At 40.8% G+C, this 17,034-nt stretch overlaps 1 protein-coding gene across 1 annotated transcript in view; it reads left to right on the top strand.

The window, feature by feature from the left end:
• The first annotated feature begins 4,308 nt into the window (after positions 1-4,308).
• LOC129810882 (serine/threonine-protein kinase STK11-like) overlaps positions 4,309-17,034 on the top strand; it is a 33,638-nt gene continuing 20,912 nt past the window's right edge. The window contains exons 1-8 of the mRNA XM_055861851.1: positions 4,309-4,476; positions 5,104-5,947; positions 6,336-6,419; positions 8,152-8,241; positions 8,358-8,490; positions 8,602-8,738; positions 9,158-9,285; positions 11,617-11,674. Of these exons, the coding sequence (XP_055717826.1) occupies positions 5,661-5,947; positions 6,336-6,419; positions 8,152-8,241; positions 8,358-8,490; positions 8,602-8,738; positions 9,158-9,285; positions 11,617-11,674 (917 nt within the window). The 5' untranslated portion in view covers positions 4,309-4,476; positions 5,104-5,660. The remainder of the gene's footprint in view (positions 4,477-5,103; positions 5,948-6,335; positions 6,420-8,151; positions 8,242-8,357; positions 8,491-8,601; positions 8,739-9,157; positions 9,286-11,616; positions 11,675-17,034) is intronic.

Genomic DNA, 17,034 nt, shown 5'->3' with positions numbered 1-17,034 from the left:
GTATATACCGATAACAGGATATACAGTTCCTTCGGAAAGTATTCAGACCCCTTGACTTTTCCCAATTTTTTTTACGTTACAGCCTTATTCTAAAATTGATTAAATAAATAAAATAAAAATCCTCAGCAATCTACACACAATACCCCACAATGACAAAGCGAAAACAGGTTTTTAGAATTGTTTGCAAATTTATTACAAATAAAAAACAGAAATATCTTATTAACATAACTATTCAGACCCTTTGCTATGAGACTTGAAATTGAGCTTAGGTGCATCCTGTTTCCATTTATCATCCTTTAGATGTTTCTACAACTTCATTGGAGTCCACCTGTGGTAAATTCAATTGATTGGACATGATTTGGAAAGGCACACACCTGTCTATATAAGGTCCCACAGTTGACAGTGCATGTCAGAGTAAAAACCAAGTCATGAGGTTGAAGGAATTGTCTGTAGAGCTCCAAGACAGGATTGTGTCGAGGCACAATTTCTGCAGCATTAAAGGTCCCCAAGAACACAGTGACCGCCATCATTCTTAAATGGAAGAAGTTTGGAACCATCAAGATTCTTCCAAGAGCTGGCCGCCCAGCCAAACTGAGCAATCGGGGAGAAGGGCCTTGGTCAGGGAGGTGACCAAGAACCAGGGAGGTGACCAAGAGTTTGTCTGTGGAGATGGGAGAACCTTCCAGAAGAACAACCATCTCTGCAGCAATTCACCAATCAGGCCTTTCTGGTAGAGTGGCCAGACGGAAGCCACTTCTCAGTAAAAGGCACATGGCAGCCTGCTTGGAGTTTGCCAAAAGGCACCTAAAGACTCTCAGACCATGATAAACAAGATTCTCTGGTCTGATGAAACCAAGATTGAACTCTTTGGCCTGAATGCCAAGCGTCACGTCTGGAGGAAACCTAGCACCATCCCTACAGTGAAGCATGGTGATGGGAACATCATGCTGTAGAGATGTTTTTCAGCAACAGTGACTGGGAGACTAGTCAGGATTGAGGCAAGGATGAATGGAGCAAAGTACAGAGAGATCCTTGATGAAAACCTGCTCCAGAGCACTCAGGACCTCACAAGTCTCTCAATGTCCTTGAGTGGCCCAGCCACCCAATCGAACATCTCTGGAGAGACTTGAAAATAGCTGTGCAGCATTGCTCCCCATCCAACCTGACAGGGCTTGAGAGGATCTGGAGAGAATGGAAGAAACTCCCCAAATACAGGTGTGCCAAGCTTGTAGCGTCATACCCAAGACGACTCGAGGCTGTAATCGCTGCCAAATGTGCTTCAACAAAGTACTGAGTAAATGGTCTGAATATTTATGTCAATGTGATATTTCATTTTTTTCAAAAATATATCAAAAATATTTGTCATTATGGGGTATTGTGTGTAGATTGGTGAGGGTGAAAAAACGATCTAATCAATTTTAGATTAAGGCTGTAATATAACAATGTGGAAAAGGTCAAGGGATCTGAATACTTTCCAAATGCACAGTATGACATGCAGCTTTTCTTATAGCCTGGATTGTTTTAAGAGTGTAGTGACCATAGTGACTTATTAGGAATATTTTCTTTGCAAATGGAAGCAGTCTCTTTACACTTGTCTGGCTCTGTTGTCTAGGTTCTGTCTGGTTTCTGTTGCATGTCCTCTCCTCCAAACGGAACTCAGCAGATTGTGAGATGTGATTATGGGAGACTGCTGTTACACAAGTACTTAGTGCTTTGTGGATGTGTCAGATTTTCCTTATGGGTTAATTAACTCAAAAATAAAGAATGGTTTATGAATTCAATAATGATTCTTAATTTCCCTCAGTGCAGACGAGCCTAATTTCCTCAACTATACAGACTATTATTGCGCGATAGATTAACCTAAACTGTATGCAAAGTGAATCTGTATCATAACTAACCTATGAAATCAGACACATCCTGCCTATAGACAGTCTACTACCACTGAGCTCGATGTGGTTAGATAAATACCCACATATTAGAGATGGGTTGTCAGTCTTTGGGCAAGCTAGGGGACAGGCTTTTTCACTTTTTATGAGGGAGGGCACATTAAAGCTAATACGTGATAAAATCAATTTGTGGCCCCAAGTCAGTCTTCAACAGCGGCAGGGCCACCAAGGCAGAGAAGCAGAAGCAGATACAAAACATCTGTATCAGAGTGATGGCAGGTGATTGTGGTGGCTTGGAGGGGGACTGGCACCAAGGCAGGGTAGGTTACTTTCAAAATGTTAAAAGTTACTAGTTACCTGTCCAAAATTTGACTTTTTTAGATTACCCAAACTCAGTAACACACTCTGATTACTGTTACTTTTGGATTACTTTCACCTTAAGAGGCATTAGAAGAAGACTAAAAGGATCCTTCAAACTCATTTGGTGTGTCATCATAGTGGTCTTTGACTTGTAGTCAGACTCGCTCAGGTGGGACAAACTTAAACTTGTGCCTTTTTTCAACGCTGAATTGAATGTCATTGAGAAAACAGAAAGGCGTCATAATGTTTTTTTTTCTATTTCACGACATCCTTTCTGAATTGAAGTAATGATCAAGTTATTCAAAAGTATCTGTAATCTAATTACAATATTACTGCTGGTTAAGTAACTGATTACAGTTAGAGTTTTTTTTGCAATCAAATGACATGTAACTGATTACATGTAATACATGTAATCAGTTGATCCGTAACCCTGTCTGGCACTCATTTCACCGATAGAACCCCTAAGTGAGAATGGCAGAGTGAGCCCCATTTTAGCCACACGTATGCCTCCATCATTCTTCCTGCATCCCTGGATCCCTGGTTGTCTATATGAGAGCCGTCCTTGTGGTCTACATGGACACATCTGGCTGCTAGCCAATTGATTTCTGTGGAAAGGAAATACCTTTCAGACCCCCCCCCCCCCCCCCCCCCCCAGCCGGCTCATTTCTTTCTCCTGTCCCCTCTCACTGCCTCTTTCTTCTGTGGAGTATGATGTTGCTTGGGAGCCAAAGTTGTGTCAATCTTCCCATCTGTCTGTCTCTGGCATTAATGTAGTCCCTTTGATGGTGGAGAAAATTAAAGTAGCATATGCTGTTGCTGTAAGTTGTGATGAATGATGTTGCCTTCTGTTGCTGTACAGAGACCCTAGGGCACAGCAGGAATGCAGACCCGTCAGAGTGGTGCAGTGGGTGGGCTGGAGCACTGGGTCACTGCAGCAGCTCACATGGTTTGGATCATTGGGCCACACAGATAATGAGGCCAGTGCATGACAACCCAGACTAACCACTTCAAATCTCCATTATTTATGTAATCTATGGCAAAGCAATACTGATGGGACCTTTCAAGTTGGAGAAATGTTGTGAAACAGCATGAAATTGAAGTATGTGTGGAATCTAGGGTTTTCACAAAGCTATCAATCATATATTCTGTCTTCTGTTTGTATGTCTGTCTTTTCTCTTCCATCCATCTGTCTGTTTACTTGTAGGCTGTGTAGTAATGTGCCACTGTATCATTGGGGCCACTTTGCATTTGTTCCAGAAAAATATAATCTACCAGTGCTGCCATCAACTGGTGAGTGTTAACATCACATCCACATAAGAGAAGGCTGAATAAAATCTAGCTAATTATTATAATTTATTAGCATAATCCAATAATGTATTCATGCAGCATCACCAGCTGATATTGACATGATAGGGCCCTTTCACAGGGCCCTCAATCCTTTGCTCATAGACATGTTTTCATTGAGGTCAACTCACAGAAACCATCATGTTTCTTCGGAAAAAACTACACATGGTAAAAACACAGTATTTTTTTGTTTTTGTTTTGTTTTGAGCATAACCAACCTTAGTAGCAGACTACTGTATGACTTTGATATGGAGAATTTTAACCCCTCGGAGGATCACGCCATGTATTCTTATACCACAATTCTTAGCGGTTGAAATATATTTCTGCATGATACATTTCTATGGTTTGGACACAGCGTTTCTAAACCCAGAGGTCAACATAGCGAGACTTCCGGGAACGCTTGCGAAACAGACCAAACAGACCAGGCCGGGGTTTGGGGCTTGATAAGTTAATGAGAGAAAATAAGAAGTATTCCTTAGTTGTTAATTTTCTCGAAATCTAAATGCACAACCTAGATTCAAGACAAGTACTTAAGTAGTTGAACATGTTATTCCTCCAACCTCGAGAAAGTGACAAAATGAAACGTTTTTATTTTAGTCTAAAACAACTTTATATCGAAGGAGTGCCTTTGATTTGTTTGAGTTTAGCGCGAGACGACCATTAGACACGATGACGTATTGTCACGCATGCGCGTTGCTAGTCAACGTCGCCATGACATCGCCTACAACGGTGATCGGGGATTTCTATTGGAGAAGCAGTTTTACCCTATCTTCATATTGTACTGTCTTTGGTTTGGAGCATGGAGTATGTAAACAAGATGGAGGCGTTTCTGACATCCAGCACTTCTACATGGGCAATCGGTGATATCGGTCAAGTAGCATTCAAGGTAAAGTTGACCTCTTTCAACATACAAAACATGTACCCCGTAACTGCAAATGCTATAAAAAATGACGTGGCGACTGGGGACGTGAAATAAATGTAGCGTTCGTTACGTTATCTAGCAGGTTTGTCGCACATAGCTAGCTAGCTAGTATGTATGCTTGCTAAGCTAGCTAGCCGAATGCTAATAACATTGCTTGGTTTGTGGATGGGACTGCGAAGCGTTACAGTAGTGAAGAGCTAGTTGGCAAACTGACTAGCTAGTTGGGGAGATATTGTTATTACACAAGAGTTGGCTGCTACAATCAATCGAATCAGAAATGTTATTGTGCTTCTGTGTGCCCGTACGGAAGCTATCTAGCCTCGCTAGCTATCTGCTGGTTTGCACTATCCAAGCTCACTGATTACTGTATATTACCCATGACCTGCTATTGTTGTTGAATGGATGTGATGTTCATAAGAAGATTTAGCATTTCTTGTTGTAATTGGAGCTAGTATTCAAATGTAAATCGTTATGATAGCACATCCATATCATTGGTAGTGTGTATTTGTCATATTCCAAGCATTTGGAAGGTGCCATCTCATGATGTGAATTTCATCAAAATGCTTATGCGATTGTGCATTTGTAATGCAGATCTGAGGATCCCTGCAACGATTCATTGACGCTGGCAGACCAGTTTTGCAGTCTTGGCAAGTACCCCGGATTTATTCGGTACATGGGATGGAGGAAGAAAATTTGATCAGCTAAACATTGTAGAAGAACTCAATGAAAATCATATACCAGATTCACAATTAAGTTGCCCAAAACATGACATTCACCAAGAACCAAAGAAAGCTGCACACATCACAACACTGCAGGTCCCAGGTGTCACAAGGACATGGATAAGAAGGAGGGAATAGGCCTATATCATCAGAGAACAAAGAACCAAACCATTCCCTCATACCATAGCCAGACATTGTAATATTGGACAGTACCCAAACCCAGTCCACTCACTTCTCTGCTCAAGCAATGCTGCATGGTCAGCAGGTTAAGGAAAACATTCTGTAGCCTTTCTGCTGTTGCATTATCCTGCATTTCATTATTCAATATTGGAATATTTTTCTTGCAATTTCATATTGTCCGACCCAGGGCATCCAGAAACAAACAGTACAGTAGTATTAAAGAACAGTCAAGTTGCTGAAGGGGCAACCATGAATGACGAGGACATCCATGAACACATGGACTATTTGGAGAATGACTTGACCATGTGCATGGAAACCTTCATCCACCGCATCGACTCCACTGAAGTCATCTACGAGCCGCGGAGGAAGAAGGCCAAGCTGATTGGGAAGTACCTGATGGGAGACCTGCTGGGGGAGGGCTCCTACGGGAAGGTGAAGGAGATGCTGGACTCTGAGACCCTCTGCAGGAGGGCAGTCAAGATCCTCAAGAAGAAGAAGCTGAGACGCATCCCCAATGGGGAGCAAAATGTGAAAAAGTATGTGGAATGCTTTGCATGGCTTTTCAGTGCTTTTAGTGTTGATCTACAGAATAAGCTAGCTGTGTTGATGGATTTGTTGTTTTGGTGTGTGAATATGCTTTATATGATTATATACTTCAGGAGTTACTCTGAGGAATTACTGAATGTAAAATTAACCTCACTATTGATTGAAGTGGGATGTAAATTGAGCTTTTCAGGACACTAATGTTTATCTCAATAAGTCTTGCCTTTGAAAGGCCAGAAGATAAAACAACATGAAGGTTGTTCAAATTACTTTTGCCCTGTGTCTTTTGTTGTGAGTGCTGATGAAAATGCAGTATTATTCCATAGTGCAATTACTCCAGTTTTCTTATTACCATATCTGAACACTTTTATTTCTTTACAGAGAGATTCAGCTGCTACGAAGATTGAGGCACAAGAATATTATCCAGTTGGTTGAAGTTTTGTATAATGAGGAGAAGCAAAAGATATATCCTTTAAAAAATGTTTTTATTCTTTAGCATTAGTACCTAAACCAAGGGGGGGCAAAGTACGCACCGCGGGTCCTATCCGGTTCGCCGTGCACTTGAATCCGGCCATTGAGACATTAAATGTACTTTTTTTTGTAGAAATATATATATATATATCTCGCCAATTTCGTGGTATCCAATTGGTAGTTACAGACTTGTCCCATCGCTGCAACTCCCTTATGGACTCGGGAGAGGCAAGGGTCGAGAGCTGTGCGTCCTCTGAAACACGACCTAGCCAAGCTGCACTGCTTCTTGACACGATGCCCGCTTCACCCAGCCGCACCAATGTGTCAGAGGAAACACTGTGCACCTGGCGACAGCATCAGCATTGCACTGCGCCCGGCCCGCCACAAGATTCGCTAGAGCGCAATGGGACAAGGAAATCTCAGTCTGCCAAACCCTCTCCTAACCAGGATGACGCTGGGCCAATTGTGCGCTGCCTCATGGGTCTCCAGGTCACGGCCAGCTGTGACACAGCTTGAGATCTAAGCCGGGTCTGTAGGGATGCCTCAAGCACTGCGATGCAGTGCCTTTGACCGCTGCGCCACTCAGGATGCCCCCGCAAATTGATTTTAACAAACAATTGGTCCCCCAAAAAATGCGGTCCTCTGTTGAATTTCAAAAATCCCGATGTGGCCCTCGACCCAAAGTTTGCCCACCCCTGATCTAAACCATAGTGATGTCATACAAGTCGCACTAACAAAGCCTTCGCAAGCACTGCATAAGATTTGCCCAAGCATAATAATGTGTGGATAGTGGGTTAGACTAGTCTATTTTGGGGTGACTTTTTCCTCACATCTGGAGAATTATCTTGTCCCATGGAACAGTTGTCGAGTAAGCTATGCAGATCAACTGTAAAAACTATGCAGTCCTTCAAAGCTCATGTTGCTGTAATTCAGCAGTATGACCACAAGGGGTCTCTGTTGGCCTCTTGGGGAGAAAAAGGCAAGGTTAAATCAGATGGACTAACTAACCTCACAAGGCATTTACCTTCTGCCCCTCCAACTCACTGTCTTTGATTGTAATGATCTCTGGCTTGTCCTTAGTCTGCTGCTCTACACCACATAGACACTCAGTAAACTTTGTCTGACATTAAAAGGGTCTCCCCAATAAATTTTAGTACAGTTAACACTTAAGATGGCTTTAGGATTGCTCTTTAGGACCATGAAGGATTCTGCCAATGTCAGGTCAAATAAATCCCAATTGGCATTTTAGGGTAATTGTTGAGGTGAGAACATTATTATAGGAACTAATGATCCCCTTTCACGCCTCTCTCCACCCCGCTCTGGTTGAGGATGCTGGCTAGATGAGTGCCTTCTAAAAGTGACCCTGAGGAGTGTGAATACAGAAATGAGTATTGTTTTGACATTCATTTTCACAATTTGTACGCTTTTATTGCCTTGTCATCTTCAGTCCATTCAGGAAGATTAATGTATTCTCAAGGACATTGCATGTTCCCAGACTTGGATCGATTTATATTTTGTGTATCTAGCTAGTTTCATGGATTAGTGACTAGTCAGTCAACCACATATTGATCAGTACTGTAGTAGACATTAGGATTCAAGGTTATTTGTGTAGAATTAATATAGATCCTTTGGTGATGAAGATGTATAGCACGTTTGTTTTGGCACCTTGCTAAATGACCAGTATGAAGCCATTGCCACCTTGTCTCTTTTCCTTGACTCTGCCTACGTATATGGTGATGGAATATTGTGTATGTGGAATGCAGGAGATGTTGGACAGTGTTGATGAGAAAAGGTTTCCAGTCTTTCAAGCTCATGGGTATGTGTATCTTTCATCTCAATTCAATAGTTATAGATATGTGGCTTAAAGATATCTGGCCAAACACTAACACCAAACAGTGACATTAATGCAGATGTATTCCTATTTTTCCCCAGGTACTTTTGCCAGCTGCTAGATGGCTTGGAATATTTGCACAGCCAAGGAATAGTTCACAAAGATATTAAACCAGGGAATCTACTGCTGACGACGGATGGCGCACTAAGAATCTCCGACCTGGGTGTAGCAGAGGTGAGCCCCTAGTCCTCTGACTTTTCCGATATCCACTTTATATTGCAGTTTAATTGGGTTACCTTTATGGGGCCGAATGATTATCTGTGTATTCCTGTTCTCCCTCCCAAGGCGCTGCACCCATTTGCAGAGGATGACACGTGTTGTACGAGCCAGGGCTCTCCGGCCTTCCAGCCCCCAGAGATTGCCAACGGCCTGGACACCTTCTCAGGGTTCAAAGTGGACATCTGGTCTGCTGGTGTCACACTGTGAGTGGCCACTCCGACATTAATTGTTTCGGCTGGTATATTTATTTCATGCCTCTTGGGTGAAAAATACTATTTATTGAATTGAACATGCTTTGCTGTCTAATAATGTGATTTGAATTGCAAATGATCAGGGGCGTAACTTTGGTTTTAGAAGTGTGGGTGATATGTGTATATATATTATCCAGTCGGATAAACACTCCAAACAGCCTACATGACTGCTCGGAGGCGTCCGCATGGTCCTAAACCACACTGTTGCCATGTTTTTGTGTCACATTCCAATGATAATACTGGGGGGGGACAAAAATGCAATTTTAGAATGTGGGGGGGCCCTCCCCCATCCCCAGTGAAAGTTACGCCCCTGCAGATTATTCTTCATTAAAGTACTCTTCTTGATTTTGGAATTGTATTTTTTCTTTCAGTTATAACATAACAACCAGCCTGTACCCTTTCGAAGGTGACAACATCTATAAGCTGTTTGAGAACATTGGGAAGGGAGACTACAGTGTTCCAGAGGAGTGTGGCCCTCTGCTCTCTGGCCTGTTAAGAGGTAAGAGTCTAGACCAGGGCTCTCCAACCTTGTTGCTGGAGAACTAACCCTACTCACTCCAACCCTACTCAAGGTCACCTGATTCTAATAATTAGCTGGTGGATAAGCTTAAAACCTGTTTGGGGTGCAAGCCCGACCTCGGACCGAAAATGACACCCCTGCAGAGCGCGAAATTCAAAATCTATTTTTTAAAAATATTTAACTTTTACACATTAACAAGTCCAATACAGCATTTGAAAGATAAACATCTTGTCAATCCAGCCAACATGTCCGATTTTTTTAAATGTTTTACAGAGAAAACACCACATATATTTATGTTAGCTCACCACCAAATACAAAAGTGGACAGACACGTATGAATTATGATTATGAAGTATGAATTATGATTGAAGTAGCATGCACAACCAACCGAAATAAACTAAAACCAACCTAAAGAGCCCAGAAAAAACGACCTCAGATGACAGTCATATAACATGTTACACAATAAATCTATGTTTTGTTCATAAAAAGTGCATATTTTAGCTATAAATCAGTTTTACATTGATGCTACCCAAAAATGCTAATACATAGCTACAGTCTGAATCCAGCCGGGAGTAGCCAGAGAAAATACATACACCAACGTCGGCTACTAATTACACCTCATAAAACATTTCAGAAAAACATATGGTGGATAACTAATGAAAGACAGATATCTTGTGAATACAGACAACATTTCCGATTTTTGAAGTGTTTTACAGCGAAAACACAATATATCGTTATATTAGCTAACATCATAAGCTAGCATAAGGCAGCATTGATTCTAGTCAAGCGCTAGCCTAGCATAGTTAGCAGAGTTAGCATTCAACAGTTCGACATATATATGAAAAAGCATCCCAAATTGGGTCTTATCTTTCTTGGTACTCCATCAGAATGTTGTAACGGGGTCCAATGTCCAGTAGAGTCTTTAGTTGGGTTCCAGAACGAATGATTTCCCTCTTTGGTTAGCTAGCACGGTAGCATTGCTGCGCCAGAAAGCGTTTCTTCAAAAAATTCTTCCGTCGTTTCACATCTAAAGTCCAGAATAAATTGCAATAATATAATTAAAGTATATTGAAAAAACACACTTTAGGATGATTTTGTGACATGTAGCAAATAATATCGTAGTCAGGCATCATATTCAACGTTATCTACCTTGTTCCAGAAGCCGAGATCAAATTATCCTTCGCGCCCGGATTTTTATTTTAACTGCGCAGGTCTCACAAGAAGTTCTGTTATTCAGTCCAGGGAAGAGATATTCGACTCCTTTCAATTCTCACTTCCGCATTACAGTCTGGCGAACGCCTCTGACGTGTCCCTATGGTCATAAGTCAAATGGCCTTTTATAGAGAAGGTCTTAAAGAGACACATCGCATTTTGGGAAACTCAATTCGGCTGGGAAAATGGCTGTAAAAATATTTCTGTTCGACTTAGAGAAACAATTCAAACCTTTTTAGAAACTACAGACTGTTATCTATCCAACAGTAGTAAATATATGCATATTGGAAAATAAAAAGTTTCTTAGGAGGCCGTTTGAAAATGTGCACACATTTTCCAGTTTTTTCAATATTCAGCGTGCAGCCCAAACAGGTTAATCAGGTTAGTTATAACTGGGGTTGGACTGAACCTACAGGAGGGTAACTCCAGGAACAGGGTTCAAGAGCCCTGGTCTAGACTAACACTGCTGCTGGCGCTCCCAATATTCTATGTCATGTTATTATGCCTTATTAGAGATGAAAGCATTAGCTGCAGTCGTAAGAGTATTTGAGGGATGCCAATTTTGATAACTTAATTCTCAATATGCTTTTAGATATACATGTCAACAATTATTCCTCCAAAGGACCATTCAGTCGATAACATTTTGTGAAAATTCCCCAAATCATGGCGTCTTTTTGTCCCGGTTTCGTGACTCATTACAAGAAGGGTATGGCCACAGAATTATAAATGTTCCTCTTTATTGGACTTAATTTGACCACTCAAATGTACTTAGCAGTTAGTAGTGATTCATTCTTGGAGGTTTTTCTTTTGGAGATGGCTCTGTGGTGATTGTACCTTCTGTGTCACAACAATTGTTATTTTGATGCATCGCGAATATGCAGTGTATTGAAAACATTTCTCAGATAAAGATGTGTTCGAAGGACAGCCACTCTGTTTTTCTCGATGGAAACGGTCATTATGCTCAATTGTCTGTTTTCATTGTTGTCAAATAGCCCTGATTTTAAACACCGCACAAAAATAAGCACATAATGAAAAGAATAAATGCATCTCATCAAATTATTTCGAAACTGTCTAATTTATTTTTGTATTTTTTTTCCAGGAATGCTTGAGTATGACCCTGAGAAGAGGTTCTCAATACAAAACATTAGACAACACAAGTAAGTCCTCGTGCTCCCTTTCTAGCTGAAGCAGCAATTGAACTTACCTCCATACTTGCTGAAGAGAGGGCTCTTAATTGAAATGCAAATTAAATCGAAGATTCCAAGCGATGTCCAATCTATTTCTTTTCAACATAGGATGATGAATGTAAAGTGCTCGAGGAAACAAGCTGTCACTTTAGTGATTGATTTGTTGTCATTTGCATCTGTGCTCTGCTGAAGGCCAAATTGTATCATTTTGATAATGATGGGAGGAGAAAACAGAACCCACTGCCTCTTTCTTGTATCATGTGGAGGTCTAATGTGAGGCCCATTGTGTTGGAACAGGCTTTTATGGTAATGCAGCTCCTGTTTGTTTACAATACATAACCTATATGATATAGGCTACTGTACATTATGCACCACAGAAAAACATAATAGCCCATGGGGCTTACAAAGTTACAAGTATGGGCTAGCAAATTTTATTTTAATTTTGAAATGTAATAGGGCCTGTTTATGTAATCAGTAGGCTGACGCATATATATCTTTAAATATTTCCCCTAATGTTAGAGCCTACCTCCTCTTTCTCTCTTGTTGCTTCATTCCTTCCTTGCGTTCAACAGTTAAATGAAATACGTTTTGTTGTCCTTGTCTTCATCATTCTAATAACATCCTTGAATAATATAGGTTTAGAATTGGACGCAAAAGGCTTTCACTTCTCTTCACGAAGATTGAACGGTTAAGGATCTGAACAAATAACTGCTACAGACCGCTATTGCACGTTCGCTCTTCTTTCAAACTACCCATGAGTTCTATTGGCTGCTGTATTTAGCATTCAGGAAACAAGAGTTTGCGTCCCTATTCGAATAGTCTATTGGTATAAGAAATCATGTCCAGCAAGCTATTCCAGTCTAGCTTTTCCTGCATGGGACTCCAAGAGCTAAGGAGCGTTGTTTAAGGAGAGAGGCCAGCGGAACACAGGAGGTTCCGTATTGCGCAAGAGACGACGGCTGTAAGTTAGAAGCTTATTATGCATAACCCATCATTAATTAGCCTAATATAAAGGCTGATACTGCATTTAATTTATTACCTGAAAGAGGTAGACTGGGACATCTATATATAAATCTAGAACGTCTGTTTTGGAAGCAATTTGAATGTAGTTGATGGAGAGAGAGGACATGGAGAGAGTGTTCGGGCGTGCAATGATTTAAAGTAAAGATATTCGAGTGATGGGCTGTTTTTAAACTGCGACTGCAGTTTAACGCCAGATGGATGGGTAAATTAGGCATGCATTCTGTCTTTATATTATTGTAACATAGGCTATGTTGTAGCAAGTGTAGGCCTACCTGTCACAGGAAAAAAAAAGTTACCGTGATGAGATCATAGGTCTACATGCAACTGCTGCTCCATAGTGACCCTGAGGATTGATTAATCATGCAGAGGCCGTAGCGAAGCCAGATTTAGACATTGCATATAATTTAACAGTTCCATTTCACGCCATGCTTTTCATATAAATAATTTACCGGGTTCTCGCAGCTTTTTATCCTGGGAGAAGGGAGTGGTTTTGGGCAATAAATCTCGGTAACCGGGTTCCCGCTATTCAACCCTAGTTACAACCAATTACGCTTCCAACTTTTTGTATGCCTCTATGTAACATCACCAAGAAGTCATGTGGTAGTGAGAGCCGTTGCCTTATTTGGTGCTACCTCAGGGCTTCTGGTGAGCTGTAGTTAAAAAGGCATCAGTCAGACTGGCAGCATTTCCCTGCCCAGCCAATCTATCGCTCCCTCTCTCCTCCTAACTTTCCAGTTTTTCCCCCTAAGCCCTTAAAGACTCTTGACTACATGGGCTGATGCTCTGGTGAATGCCGGCTGCAGTTACCATGGCAACAGATGACTGAAGCGTATCTGTGTGATGCTAGAGCTTGGGGAGGGAGGGAAAATCACGTATTGTATTCACCGTGGGCGTCTCAACTGCTTTAAAATCCTATTTCATTTTGGCTCGCTGTATTGGGTGCAAAATGGAATGAGAGAGAAATGATGAAAACAGGTAGTGTAGATACATACACATGCCGAGTGGCGCAGCGGTCTACGAGCACTGCATCGCATTAAATGAACTATGTTTTAGAGTTGGTTTAGATATGTCTAGCATATGCTTTTTCAATATTCAGTTTATTAACATGGCTTATTCATAGTTTTATTAATTTGATAGCAAATGTGTTTTAACTTCAAGTTTCTTTCACTTCCATGTATGGATTGCACATCACGATAGGATGTAGTGCGTCCCGTGTTGCCTAACCTACCTTAGTGCATGTTAATAACAAGCAATTATTCAAAAGTATGTAATCAATTGCTCCTTCATATGTGGTCCTTCTATGTGTGGCCATGCCAAAATAAACCAAGGATAAGGAGGCGTAAAAAGGAGCTGGAGAAAAATGAAAGTATAAATATTTAACCAGGCAAAAGGGCAGATGGGTCTTTAAAATTAATTACCCAGCTCTGTGCAAATATTAACATTAAGGAGAATTACAATGGGTAGCGACACCATGCTGGAGTTGATGCAACTTTAATGTCCCGGCTCCTTAGGGGCCCCCTTCTCGTAGCATAAAGCAGCTTCACTAGGCTGCTTTATGGAGGCTTGATACTTATTATCCTACCCTACACACACACACACACACACACACACAACTTATTATCCTACCCTACACATTTTACTGGTCTTGTCTTAAATCCACATCATAATTATACACTGAACACAAATATAAACGCAACATGCAACAATTTCAAATATTTGACTGAGTTACAGTTCATATAAGGAAATCAGTCAATTGAAATATATTCAATAGGCCCTAATCTATGGATTTCACATGACTGGGAATACAGATACGCATCTGTTGGTCACAGATACCTTTTTAAATGTTTTATTTTATTTTTTATGTAGGGGCATGGATCAGAAAACCAGCCAGTATCTGGCGTGACCACCACTTGCCTCTTGCTGTGCTACACATTTCCTTCTCATAGAGTTGATCAGGCTGTTGATTGTGGCCTGTGGAATGTTGTATGGAACATTTCTGTGATCTTTTATTTCAGCTCATAACCCATGGGACCAACAATTTTGCATTTTATATTTAAGTAACTGCTTATTCCATTGGTTAGCCTTCTTTATATAACTAGTGAGCGGAGGTGGAGGAGATTGGCTGCAGCACTTGATCAGCGAATAGCAGTGAGTGGGAGTGTGTCCTGTTATAATCATGGAAAAGATGGAGAAGATTTTGGACGGAGGTGTAGATTGAACGTAAAAGAAGAGTTGTACACACAACGTACAGAAAACGCACACAATCAATCCCACGTCACAATGTACAGAAAAAGCATGCACCCACACACGCACTCGTACTGTGCGCACATACACCTACCTCTGTGGCCCCATGGCAAGGCTGTCGTCACTGACGCTCCATGTGTTACGAAACAAAAGGCCAAGGTCTCCACAGGCCTCTCTACCATTACTCACTCCTCTCAGAAAGGAAGCTGCCTGTTACATAGTGTGTTGCTTAGCTCTTCACTATTTCTGGCAATAGGAGGAAGGGGACGTGGGACATTTCTGTCTCCTAAAATATGAGCCCTGTCAAGATGATTCTGCTTCATGACATGCAGGAGATTTAGTGGTGACACATAACTGCAGTGAGAATGACAAAGAAATAAATCATTGGTCAGTTGTCATGACACATCCGCTCTATTGTTGTGCATTGCGGCTCTGCTTCTGTTGTCCTCAATCCGCACTTATAGTCTGCCCACTTCAGAGCAAATCATGCCTGGCTGCAAAGACTACTTTGTTGTCCTGTATTTACTAGGGCTGGGAATTTCCAGGGACCTCACAATACGATATCATCACGATACTGTATTGTGATTTTATTGCGATTTGGTGTTCCAAACATATTGCTCACCATATGTCTGCTGCAGAGAGACGAGGGAACCCCCCATTACTAGTAGTTAGCCCAATGTGATGACACTGGAGATTTGGCTTTGAAGCTGGCTTGGGAGTAGGCTTTTTACACTAAAAAGTCTCTCTCTGTACTGTACTTCAGTACAGTAGTTGAGTATTTGCATGTCAAATTACTATGATAGTAATGGATGACAGGGAGTGTCTTTTTTAATATGAAACGCATGAAAGGCCTGTGCTCTTGGGAGAGACCAGCTGTTTCCACCATGCCCCCTAATTAGGAGCCCCTAACGTGTGTGTGTGTGCACATGCTATTTGATGTGTAAATGAGTAAGAGAGAACCAGACCTAGCTTCAAATACATTATCTAAGTATTTGTTATTTAAATACTCAATCTATGTATTTTCTAATAATGTGGTGCTGAATCAACTACCTGCATTAGGAGTATTTTTCAAATTTTCTATAAACGGCCTGCTATTTGAAACTATTTTCAAACACTTATTTCCAAATACATTATTTCAAAACTCTAGGACCAAACCGACCTGGATTCAAATGCAAGGGAATATTTGTATTTGAAAATACACTTGCCTGTGTATTTGAGTATTATCAAATACACGCCGATACTTTCCAACTATATTTCCAAATACAATTAGTGGAATATTAGAATGTATCTTCAAAGGACAAAATCTAGAAATTCTTACTTTGAAATGTATTTAAAATAATTGAAATTATATTTGGAGAGAACACACACTGCCTAATGACGTGGCATATTACAGAAGCTTGCCTCTTTGTCATAGAGATGTCAAAGCCTGTCCCCATGTTCCTCTACATGTCAGCTGCAGAGCCCTGGGACATTCCCCCTTAAGCAGTTTCTTTCACACATTTAACAAGGATGTTGCATATGTTACATATACAGTGCCTTCAGAATGCATTCATACCCCTTGACTTATTCCACATTTTGTTGCATTCAAAATGGATTCTACAAATTTATAATTCACCCATCTACACACAATACTCCATAATGACAAAGTGACAAAATGTTTATTTTTTATTCAAATGTATTGAAAATGAAATACGGAAATATCTAATTGACATAAGTATTCACAACCCTGAGGCAATACATGTTAGAATCACCTTTGGCAGCAATTACAGGTGAGTCTTTCTTTGTAAGTCTCTAAGAGCTTTGCACACCTGGATTGTACAATATTTGCAAATTTTTCTTTTTAAAATTCTTCAAGCTCTGTCAAGTTGGTTGTTGATCATTGCTAGACAGGCATTTCCAAGTGTGCCATAGAATTTCAAGACGATTTAAGTCAAAACTAGAACGTGGAACATTCAATGTCATCTTGGTAAGCAACTCAAACGTGTAGGATTTGCCCCAAACATAATGCTTTGTATTACTTTAGTATTGCAAACAGGATGCATGTTTTGGAGTATCTTTATTCT

This window comes from Salvelinus fontinalis, chromosome 14 (assembly GCF_029448725.1).
Source record: "Salvelinus fontinalis isolate EN_2023a chromosome 14, ASM2944872v1, whole genome shotgun sequence".
Taxonomy (NCBI): domain Eukaryota; kingdom Metazoa; phylum Chordata; class Actinopteri; order Salmoniformes; family Salmonidae; genus Salvelinus; species Salvelinus fontinalis.
The sequence above is the reverse complement of the archived record's forward strand: the minus strand, read 5'-3'. Positions and strand labels throughout refer to the sequence as shown.